At 43.8% G+C, this 12,051-nt stretch overlaps 1 protein-coding gene across 1 annotated transcript in view; it reads left to right on the forward strand.

Annotated features, from left to right (window-relative positions):
* Nucleotides 1–5,828: 5,828 nt before the first annotated feature.
* The window catches only part of LOC126336547 (uncharacterized), a 38,546-nt gene continuing 32,323 nt past the window's right edge, over nucleotides 5,829–12,051 (forward strand). The window contains exon 1 of the mRNA XM_050000380.1: nucleotides 5,829–5,891. Within this exon, the coding sequence (XP_049856337.1) occupies nucleotides 5,889–5,891 (3 nt within the window). The 5' untranslated portion in view covers nucleotides 5,829–5,888. The remainder of the gene's footprint in view (nucleotides 5,892–12,051) is intronic.

A 12,051-nucleotide genomic window follows, 5' to 3' on the forward strand; every position in this document is an offset into this window, starting at 1 on the left:
GTCAAATAAATTTGTAATATTTATTTCACAGACAATGCGTTATATTTCATCGTTAATATGCATTTTTTGGAAGAAAATTATAGTAACCTTACTGCAGATGAGTTTCTTCATATTCTCCAGTAATTGTTTAATCTTTTCCAAGGTAATCAATTAGAGGAGTCCCTTCCACATCCCTGAAAGCGCAAAACAAAACCTTTCCAGTAGCTGAATTTTACTTCACCTTTCTTGGTACCTTGTTTTTGCAGTCATAGGACTACCACCTCATTCATAGTAAGAAGTCGATATAAAAACTCAGTTCGATTCGTTCTAAAACAAACATTCCTGATTCTTTACCGCGTTTGTTTGAGGTCATCATTCAGTAAATGTGGCACTTGGATTAAGCAGCACTTTCTCACAGATCATTCTTTGCATAAAGTAAGTGACTGCATAACCCTATCACCGACTGTCGCCCATTTCTATATTGCGCACCTTATAAACTATTTCAGTTGTGGCTGCACAATCAGGATGTCCCTTAAGTGGATCAACTTCAGAAATAGCGACCTCTTTTGAAGGTACCAATTCATTTTTTAACTAACCGTATGGCTTTTTCCTAATGGTGTCAGAAGCATAATTACAGCTACATACATATTTATACTCCGCAAGCCGACTCACTATGTGTAGCGAAGGGTATTTTGTGTACCACAGACACTCCTCCCCCAACCTCCCTTTCAATGTTCCAATCGAGTGTGGCTGACGGGAAGAAAGAATGCTGGTAAGCATCCGCATGAGTTCGAATTTTTCCATCTCGGTCTTTTCGCGTGGTATACGTTTGAGGAACATACGCTATCTCAATTTTTAAAATACACCGTGATCCACCCCTCTTATTGCGCCTGCCACCGGAGTTGAGCGAACTCTCCCTGACACTTTCCCGATTACTAAACGTCCCTATCAGGAAATACGTTATTCTTGTTTGGATATTCTCTATTTTATCTCTCCCATCTTTTAAGGGTCTGACACTGACGTGCAATACTTAAATATCAATGGAACATGTATATTGTAAGCTATCTCCTTCGTGGGTAGGCTACGCTTCCTCCGGATTCATGCAACGAATCGTTCTCTGGCATCTGTCTTTCCTAAGATTAGTTTTATGTGATCCATCCACTTTACGTCGCTCCGTGCATGAACAGCAGATATTTTATGGCGATGACTGCTCCAAGTGAATTTTCCGGAATGGTGCGATCATATAATATTGGATTCTGCCAACTATTTACGCACAGCAAGTTACGTTTGTATATGTTGAATGTCAAGTGCCAGACCCCTGCACCAAATGTATTTCCATTGGAGGTATGGATTAAACAACGCCTTCAGTCACAACTTTTTCGTATTTTACTAACTACTCGATGCATTTCAGATCCTGTGGGTCCATAGTCAGGTATAATTTGTCTTAACACATGTTTTACCTCTTCTCCCGAATGACGCGAAATGTATATTCCTGACACGAAAAGGTTTAATGTGAGGTTATGAATTTCGTAAGTCGGACGTCGAAAATATGTGCAAAATAGTGGAAAATGGACAGTGTAAACTTACCATATAATCCAAGGAAAGCATTTTTAACGTTTCAGTACCGGCAAACATTCTTTTCTCCATCGTTGTAGTACATGTCACTTCACTGAAGTGTTTATAAAGATTTGTGTGTGCAAATCTGCATCTTGTTCATTTTCCACTATTTTGCACATATTTTCCGCGTTCGACTTACGAAATTCATAACCTAACGTTAAACCTTTTCGTGACAGGAATATGCATTTCACCTCATTCAGGAGAATAAATAAAACATGACGATGGACCCAGAGGGTCCTGAAGCGCATCGCGTAGTTAATAAAACACGAAAAATTTGTGACTGAAGGCGTTGTTTAATTCATACCTCTAATGTTTTGAATACAGTCACGTTTTAAGCTGCAAAATATGGATAAAATTAAAATGTCCTTCCTCTGCACGACCTCTTGCACTTCACTACAAATTCTCTAGGGTTGCTACGTCTATCCGCAACAGCACTAAAATGTCGAATGCAGATTCAGACGTAATCCAGTAGGTCACAGAAAACTTAAACAAAAGAAAAAACAGAACAAATAAATCAAGATGAACATATGGAGGTATGGATGCATAGAATATTACACAACAGACTACCAAAACGGCCGGCCTCTACAGTATTTTCCCTTTCATTAAATGAATCTTCCTTGGTGTAGGACGCTGGAGAGAATCGACAGCAGAGTTAATACACTGAAGCGGCAAAGAAACTAGCATAAGTAAGCGTATTCGAAACAGACATGTGTAAACAGGCAGGATACGGCGCTGACGCAGGCAACGTCTATATAAGACAATAAGTGAGTGTCTGGCGCAATTGTTAGGTGGGTTAGTGCTGATACAATGGCAGGTTATCAAGATTTAAGTGCGTTCCAACTTCGTGCTACCGTCGGCGCACGAGTGATGGGGCACAGCATCTCCGAGGTAGCGATGAAGTGGGGATTTTCGCGTACAGTCATTTCACGGGTGTACCTTGAATATCAGGAAACCGGTAAAACATCAAATCTCCGACATCACTGAGGCTGGAAAAAGATCCTGCAAGAATGGGACGAACGACGATTGAAGAATATCGTCCAACGTGACAGATCCCTGCAAATTTCAATTCTAGGCCGTCAACAAGTGTCAGCTTGCGAACCATTCAACGAAACATCGTCGACATGGGTTTTCGGAGCCGAAGGTCCACTCGTGTACCCTTGCTGACTGCTTGACACAAAGCTTTACGCCTCGCCTGGGCCCGTCAACACCGACATTGAACTGTTGATGACTGGAAAAATATTACCTGGTCGGATAAGTCTCGTTTCAGATTGTATCGAGTGGATGGACATGTACGGATATGGAGACAACCTCATGAATCCATGGACCGTGCGTTTCAGAATGAGACTGTTCAAGTGGTGTAGGCTCTGTAATGGTGTGGGGCGTGTGCATTGTGAATTCTGAGGACTTGATCAATTTCAGCAGGTCAATGCGTCAACGCACACGTCCAGGATTGCTGCAGAATAGCTCCAGCTTCACTGTTCTGAGTTTAAACACTTCCGCTGGAACTGCCCAAACACGAACATTATTGAGCAAATCTGGGACGCTTTGCAACGTGCTGTTCAGAAGAGATCTCCAATAACTTGTACTCTTGCGGATTTATGGACAGCCCAACAGGATTCGTGGTGTCAGTTCCTCCAGCACTACTTCAGGCATTAGTCGAATCCATGCCACGTCGTACTGCGGGACTTCTGCGTACACGCGAGGGCTCTACACGATATTAAGCAGGTGTACCAGTTTCTTTGGCTCTTCAGTGTAGATGGTTTGAGCTTCTTCGCAGACGCAGGCACTACTGACAACTGGAAATGCCCATTTTTCGAAATTATATTTGGATTCTCGTGCTATTGACAGACCGCCACATATGAGTTCATATTTCCTTCCGGCCATCCCTATTAAGGTTTCGCGTGTTTTCTGTAAGTCACTTAAGCGAATGCTCGCATAGCTCTTGCGAAAACACCACCTTTCTCATCCTTGCTAAGTCAGAGATTCCTATCCCCATCTAACGACTTCATCGTCGTTGAGATATAAAACTCTAACCTTACTTACTTCATTTCTTAATATTGTTGATGCTGAGCGAGCAGTTTCATCTCAACCATCCGAGAACTATGTGTAAATTTTTGTTGGGTTTAAACCGCCCGAAACAAGGAATTGTTGGTAACACGCTGTTCCACTGGATTTCGTTCAGTTCCTTGGATGATCTTCCATGTTTATGTTTTTCGTGGTTTGCGTAAAGCGATCGATATTCTTCTCCATCCTTGTGAAATCACAGCTTTTGCTGCTTATCCAGCGAACTCGTCATCGATGAGACATTAAACCCTATGACAGCCACCTGTTCTGGCCATCTTTCGTAATGTGTATTCATATGCACATAGATAACCACTTGTATCTCTCAGAGAACGTACAGTCATTCTTCTGTTTGTTGGACTAGCTGACAAGGAATGTCTTAACCAAGCGATTTCAACTCTGAGATTGTTCAGCCAAGTAGCATTGCTTGGCGCTGAGAATTGGAATGCGAGACCCTACAAGGCTTGTGGTCAAAGGGAATTTTCGCTTCCGCCTACTACTGTGAACACACTCCACTTTCGTGCTTGGGCGTGTACATGTATTTGGTACAGAAGCCAGTCTCGTCATTCTGAAATGGCCACACTGGAACGACATCGTCTAGGATTATGGCGAGATGGTTACTTGCTTAGATGGCCTTAGCGTAGCTATACGTTACGCGGTTTTCCACATTTATTCACATGATATAATTTTTAATTCGTGGGAGAAATATTAGTTTATTTGTTCCGTTTCACAACTTTGTTGGAACACTTGGGAATCACTTCATTCATCATCTTCTGTAAGCTGTCTTTCCCACTGATTTTCCACTCATTAAATAAAATTTTGCCCGCAAATATGAATACTGAAATGGGTGGTCATGTAAAATCACACTGTCCATTGAGGGGCAGTTGTTTGTAGGATATGATACTTTGTATTCATTGTCTGTACACTATATACATGTTTACTCAGTATTCATATAATTTGCTATTGTCACGAAGTCATTTCCCACTCCTCTGATCTTTGCTTAAATCCTCATATGTGGTCACTTAAGAACCTCGTTCACGAGAGAATCGGATAGAGTTTTATTATGTCTCACGACAAAGACGATATTTAGCTACCGTACAAGCACGTTTCTTTTTATTGGGTGTTGTGGTAAACGATGTGTACGTCCATATGCACTGGACGAATTACTCCTACAAGGAGTGATTCATTAACTCCTATAGGGAGTAGCTATAGCAAATTGGTTGCAAAGATTATGGTTTCAAGTTATGTTGATTTAGCCTATGTTAAATCGCCTTTCATTATTCTTCTGCACTATGATAAAGTTCCTTGTCGCTACAGTATATAAGGTAGATGTCAGATCGCGTTGTTCATCAATTAAGGGTCGGATTTCATTAAAAGCGCAGTCTTCCAGAAAACTGGAACTGGGGTCAACAGGACCGAAGTTTAGATGTAGTGACCGCCATTCATGTAATCACCCCTTTCTTCCCAATTTCCAAAGAAACACTTGTTGCGTCATGCTCTGTAGCAAACACATCGAAGATTATTCGATTACACTTATATGTCATTGGTACCAATTGAATGTAACATACTATATGGCAATCTTTAACAACGTTGGCGGTTTCCAGCAGGGCAGTGAGACTTTATGGTTGCCGAAAAGTCTCACGTGATCGTTCCTAGGGTAGTATAGAGCTTCGCATTTACTCTTTGAGTAGGCTCTATGCTGCTTAACGTCTTCCGCAACGCTCATTTTATTATCAATTCTTCTTCGTAGTCCAGTTTTCGGAATCACCTAGATAAAAATAAGCTGGAAACAAATGGACAAAATTATGATAAAACTACTTCAGAGTGCTTACATCTAAATTTTTCCAGTGTATGTGGTAATGTATCTTCTTATTCTTATCTTTAAGTACATAATTCATCTAATGCAATAATTATTTTCGCCAGACGCTTTCAGCAGGATACAGAAGTGCTGTACTACTGACTTCTCAAGTTTCGAGCATCCATTTAAATTAAAACGAAATTATCTGCACACAGCATCCCGAGACTTTGATGCATCTCAGTGTGGAAAACACAACAAGTTGCTACAAAATGAGACAATTTATCATCATCCGCTCGAGGATAAGAGTAACACAGTGCATTCGTTTTGTTTTTACTCTTGCGAGAGATAACGTAGTGGGGCAGTCCGCTGAGAATATGCGTCGCATCGAAACGTCAGTCGTTGCAGTAGCAGAAAGCGGACGGGCCAGTGCATCATGGTGAGTTGTGCACTACACGTTCCCACTGCCTTTCCTTCCAGAATGGAGAACTGACACTGTACGAGAATATTTTGGCGATACAGAGACTGTCACACTTATCGAGAAAGCCTGTTTATGTGATGAAATATTAGTGAGTAACATCTAAATGTAGACAGCCTCCCACTCTTTCTAGTTACTTTGAAATCAGCTTTTTTTCCACACTAATTTATTTCTAAGTAGTTAATTTAGAGTTTGCACAAACTGGATAGGTAGGCACTGTAATGGTTTCTTAGCTGTAACAATGACTAATGAAATTAGAGATAAAATTTGCCTAGCCGTCTTCTACACAGTCCACTCACGTTAATGTGACCACCGCCTATGTTCAACGACAACGTGAAATAACCACTTACAGATGATAGGTGGCACTACCAGCAGTGGAGGATATGTAAAGCGTCTTGGGTGGACGCGGACACAGTATGCCGATGACACCGCCTTCCTGCCCTCGGCCCCACCCTGCAACGCTCCCAACACCTTCTCCAATCCCATCTCGACCGCTTCACGAATGGTTGCTCAAGGTCAATCCTTCAAAGACCCAGGCGATCATTGTAGGCAAAACTACCCCTTCCTTCCTTCTCCTCGACTTCTATATCACCATTTATGGCCGTCCTATCACCCTCACCACCACCCTCAAGTACCTTGGCGTCATCCTTGACCGTCGCCTCTCCTGGAGCCCCCATCTCCGGACTATCCAAGCCAAGGCACACTCCCGACTCCGTCTCCTCAAGCTCCTTTCTGGCCGCACATGGGGTCCTCCACACCTATAAATCCCTCATCTGCTCAATCCTCTGCTACACCCATCCTTTCTGGATCTCCGGCCCTCCTTCCTTTTACAAATCCCTTCAAATCCTAGAACACCATGCAATGCCTATCGCATCCACCTCCCCTCCCCCATGAGGATCCCGTATGACCTCATTCCATTCCCACATATCCTCCTTTGCCTCGAACGAATACCGTCCTCTACACCTCCCGTAAACTTGATCCCCCTCACCTGCTTGTCTCTCCCATCCTCTCCCACCCCCATCTACTGCTGCTGCTCCTGTATTCCCAGGTCCCACCTGCTCTCCATCTCTCCACTCTCCATACCCTCGCCCAAGGTGGCTTCTGCCAACTCCCCCTAACTGATGATGCCGTCATCCCCTCCATCTACCCCTCCTACCAACTTTGATCCTCTCCTTCCACCCCCTGTGTCTTTTCCCAAGGGCACCCTCTCTCCATTCTCTCCCTCCTCCCTTCCTCCCTCCCTCTTCTCCCTTGGGCTTCTCCTACCCCCCTACCTTCTTTCCTCCCCCTCCCATCTCCTCTGCCAGTGGCATCTACACCCTCCCCTCTCGCTCCTCACCCACCTTTTCCCCTTTGGCAGGTTCCTGGACTCGTGCACGTTCAGTGAAAATTCGCGCTCCAGAGATCGTCGCCAGTGTTTGTGTGTACCATCGTGTTAGTGATACAGTGTTTCATCGTTTGTGCTCCTTCGTTCACATCTGTCATTTCTGTCCGCTCCGTTTCGTATCCGACTGTTGAACGTTTTTTAATTGGACACTGCACCTGTGAACTGCTTCATATATTTTAATTTTGCCTGTCAACTGTTGTTTATCCACCGTGTTTGTTTCGTTTTTCGATGTCTCCTCTTGTACTGAATGTATTATCCATGGCCGAAGAGCGACGTAGTTTTGACCTTCAAGCCTGCCTTTTGTATGAGGTTTCAAAATGACAATAAAGTAAAATGCGGACACAATGCAGTTGTTGTAATGTAGAAACGGAGTGGTTTATTTGACGTCCAAAAGGATATGATATTGGCTTTTGGGCCAAGGAGGGAGACTTTTCCGAAACAGCTAAGTTTTTAAACTGTTCTCGTGCCGCCATGGTTAAAGTATCTCGTGCATGCCAAAATGGCGCCATCCAGAAACGGCGCCCAGGCAACTGTGGCGCAGCACATGTAGCAGACGACAGGGTAGAACGACGGCTGCGAAGATGTGTACAGGTGAATCGGCGTGCAGTCGGAGAGCAACTAACCACCAGATTAACCAAAGGAAGCAGTGACACCTCATCCGCCGTTCTGACGAGTTCATCGGCGACGAAGGCTGGAGTTTGCATACCAGTACTGCAACTGGTCGTCCACTGAGTTTTATGCTCCATCAGTCAGATGGCTAGTGGCGTGTATGGCGTGAAACATATGAACGCAAACACCCTGCATGCGTTATGGTCTGGAGAACGTTTGCGTTGCATTCACTGGGTGATCTCGTCATTCTGGAAGACTTAATGGATCCGCTGCAAAAGGTCAGGCTTCTGACAGGTTGTCACGTTAACGTGACTTGTCAGTCTGTGTCTTCCACTTCTGCCATATGCAGTAAATTAATGTTAGCTGTGATGGGTATGCCCTATTTATATGACTTCTCAAGCACAAAAATTCGTAATTCCTTGTTAAAATGGGGAGATAAATAATATCATGAGATAATTAAACTGGAAGACCACTTACTTAATGAAATTCCACTGAAAATATAAATCAACTTAAAAAGACAGTGCTCGCCTGAGAGTATAATTTAGTGTAAGTCCGGATATTGTAACAATTATGTAAGATGTGCGCTTCAACCCACCGAACCGTATGTGTATCGTGAACAAAACTCCGTACTGTCCTAATAGCCTGCATAACAATACAGAGTATGCATGCATACGTCAGTGCCATTCAGCGGTTCTAGATTTTCTTACAGGTTTTGCTCTGTCGTTTATCATCACGATCATGATGATCCCAGTCATATAATGTCTACTCCTGGACACATACCTCCTCTATAGTTTTTCACGCACTTTGATCTCCAGCATGCTTTCTATTGCCATCCATCCGTACTCCATTAGATAGTCGTACGGTCTTGGCTTATCTTTTGGAATCAAGCAAAGAATTTCTTGAATCTATCTATAATTCATATGCCTGGTTAGACTTTCCGAACACATGATAAACTTTTCATTCCAATATGATCTCTTACCTGTTTGTTTCTTTTCTTGCCTCACGTAGTACGTAAGTACTAACACACTCGTCAACATTGACCGCAGCCCCCCTCATCTTAGTGGTTTTAGCATTAAATGTTCATCACACAATAAAAGATTTCGTGACCGGTTGTTTCGGTTGCTGGTGAATCGTCCGAGTTGCTGACACCAAGAAACAGCGGAACAAGGAGATATTCTGAAGATGTACAACGCAGCTCTGTGCTAAAAGTAAGGAACGAGAAAGCCTACGTTTTTCGGCAAAACGACAAAAGTGACGGTACCCTCCGATTGCAAACTTTCCATTTCAGACATATAGGAATCATCATTAGCTTGCGCAATAGTAATCTACAGCTACATGTACATCCATATTCCGCAAGCCACCTGACGGTGTGTGGCGGAGGGTACCTTTAGTACCTCTATCGGTTCTCCCTTCTGTTCCAGTCTCGTATTGTTCGTGGAAAGAAAGATTGTCGGAATGCCTCCGTGTAGGCTCTAATCTCTCAGATTTTATCCTCATGGTCTCTTCGCGAGATATACGTAGGAGGGAGCAATATACTGCTCAACTCCTCGGTGAAGGTATGTTCGTGAAACTTCAACAGAAGACCGTACCGAGCTACTGAGCGTCTCTCTAGCAGAGTCTTCCACTGGAGTTTATCCGTCATCTCCGTAACGCTTTCATGATTGCTAAATGATCCTGTAACGAAGCGCGCTGCTCCCCGTTGGATCTTCTCTATCTCTTCTATCAAACTTATCTGGTACGGATCTCACACAGGTGATCAGCATTCAAGCAGTGGGCGAACAAGTGTACTGTAACCTACTTCCTTTGTTTTCGGATTGCATTTCCTTATGATTCTTCCAATGAATCTCAGTCTGCCATCTGCTTTACCGACGATCAACTTTATATGATAATTCCATTTTAAATCACTCCTAATGCGTACTCCCAGATAATTTATGGAATTAACTGCTTCCAGTTGCTGACCTGCTATATTGTAGCTAAATGATAAGGGATATTTCTTTCTATGTATTCGCAGCAAATTACACTTGTCTACATTGAGATTCAGTTGCCATTCCCTGCACCATGCGTCAATTCGATGCAGATCCTCCTGCATTTCAGTACAATTTTCCATGGTTACAACGTCTCGATGTACTACAGCATTATCCGCAAAAGGCCTCAGTGAACTTCCAATGTCATCCACCAGGTCATTTATGTATATTGTGAATAGCAACGGTCTTACGTCACTCCCCTGCGGCACACTTGAAATCACTCTTACTTCGGAAGACTTCTCTCCATTGAGAATGACATGCTGCGTTCTGTTATCTAGGAACTCTTCAATCCAATCACACAGTTGGTCTGATAGCCCAAATTCTCTTATTTTGTTCATTAAACGACTGTGGGGAACTGTATCGAACGCCTTGCGGAAGTCAAGAAGCACGGCATCTACCTGGGAACCGGTGTCTATGGCCCTCTGAGTCTCGTGGACGAACAGCACGAGCTGGGTTTCACACGATCGCTTTTTTCCGAAATCCATGCTGATTCCTACAGAGTAGATTTCTAGTCTTCACAAAGGTCATTATACTCGAACATAATACGTGTTCCAAAATTCAACAACTGATCGAAGTTAGAGATATAGGTCTATAGTTCTGCACATCTGTTCGACGTCCCTTCTTGAAAACGGTGATGACCTGTGCCCTACGCTCTTATAGAGACCTACGGTACACCACTGCAAGAAAGGGGGGCAAGTTCCTTCGCGTACTCTGTGTAAATTCGAACTGGTATCCCATCAGGTCCATCGGCCATGTCAGATTTACCCTTACGTTTATTTTTTTTCCTGTTAATCAGGTTTTTGTCTTCAGGTTCTCTAAACACAAATAACTGGTTTCAATTAAGAAATACTCATCGTCCTAATGAAGTCTAATGCGTAGATATATACAATGTGTGATCAAAAGAATCCGAATAATCCTGTGTACTGCGGAACTGACCACTAGAGGCGCACCCACCAGTATAAAAGGTGTTGTCAGTACAGAAGCAGCAACAGAAGAATGGATCGATCAGGAAAGCTCAGTGACTTCAAACGTGGACTAGTCACCATTCCATCTCACATGAGTAACAAACACGTCAGCGACATTTCAACCCTTCTAAAGCTGTGCAAGTTGACCGCTGATGCCGTCATTGTGAGGTGGAAATGCGAAAAAACAATCGCATCTGAACCAAGCCCAGACATATCTCATGTTCTGATATACAGGGACCGCCGAGTACTGCGGAGGTAAATTGTAAAGAACCGCACGAAATCAGCGGAGGGAATCACTAGAGTTAAGAAGTGCGATCTTAGTGCATCTGGCACAACGACTGTGTAAAGGGAGATAAAAAGATTTGGGTACAGTGGTGGAGCAGCTGCTCATAAACCGCATATTCATATAGTCAATGCGTCTGACAACTGCTGGATGCTCAGCAGTGCATGAGAACGTGTTGCAATACGTATCCGCATGGCACTCCACACTTTCTCGATGGTATTTGTCGGTGAAATTGGCAGGGCAGTCAATTCCCCAAAAATCCTTTCGTTCCAAGAGCTTCTTCGCCAGCATTGTTCGATACGGTCGCGCATTGACATGCATGGGCGTACTGTATTCGAAATCTTTGCACACGATGCTCACTAAGGTTATTGTTATACTGTACTCCTCACCATGTGTTGTCAGGAGTACATTCGGCGCTAACTTCACTTTTACGGCTGGCAATGCTCGCTGCGCGATCATTGCAGGTGGAAAGCTCTTGCCACAAGAGCATAGTCGGCGAATGGACTGGCCTCCCCTTTCCCGCACTTACATCCCGTCGAGCACCAGTGGGATGCGTTGGGGAAGACGTCTTGCAGCACGCCCACATGCACGAATGACCATCCAGCCGATGTGGAGGAATGGAACGGTCTGCCACGAGAACCCCTTCACCAGCCTTATGGCCAACATCGGAACACGTCGCAGAGCATGGATTGCCTTCCGCGGTGGTCACACAGCCTCTAGAAAACGATGTCCCGACTTGTTTAATGCCCACGGGACCATCATGAGTCGGCGAGACTTCAGTGTAATCGTTGTCTTTCAACAAAACAGCAATTTCTATTCGTTTCATTGCATATTTCTTAGTTACTTTCTAAAC

The sequence above is a fragment of the Schistocerca gregaria genome, chromosome 2, assembly GCF_023897955.1.
Source record: "Schistocerca gregaria isolate iqSchGreg1 chromosome 2, iqSchGreg1.2, whole genome shotgun sequence".
Classification (NCBI taxonomy): domain Eukaryota; kingdom Metazoa; phylum Arthropoda; class Insecta; order Orthoptera; family Acrididae; genus Schistocerca; species Schistocerca gregaria.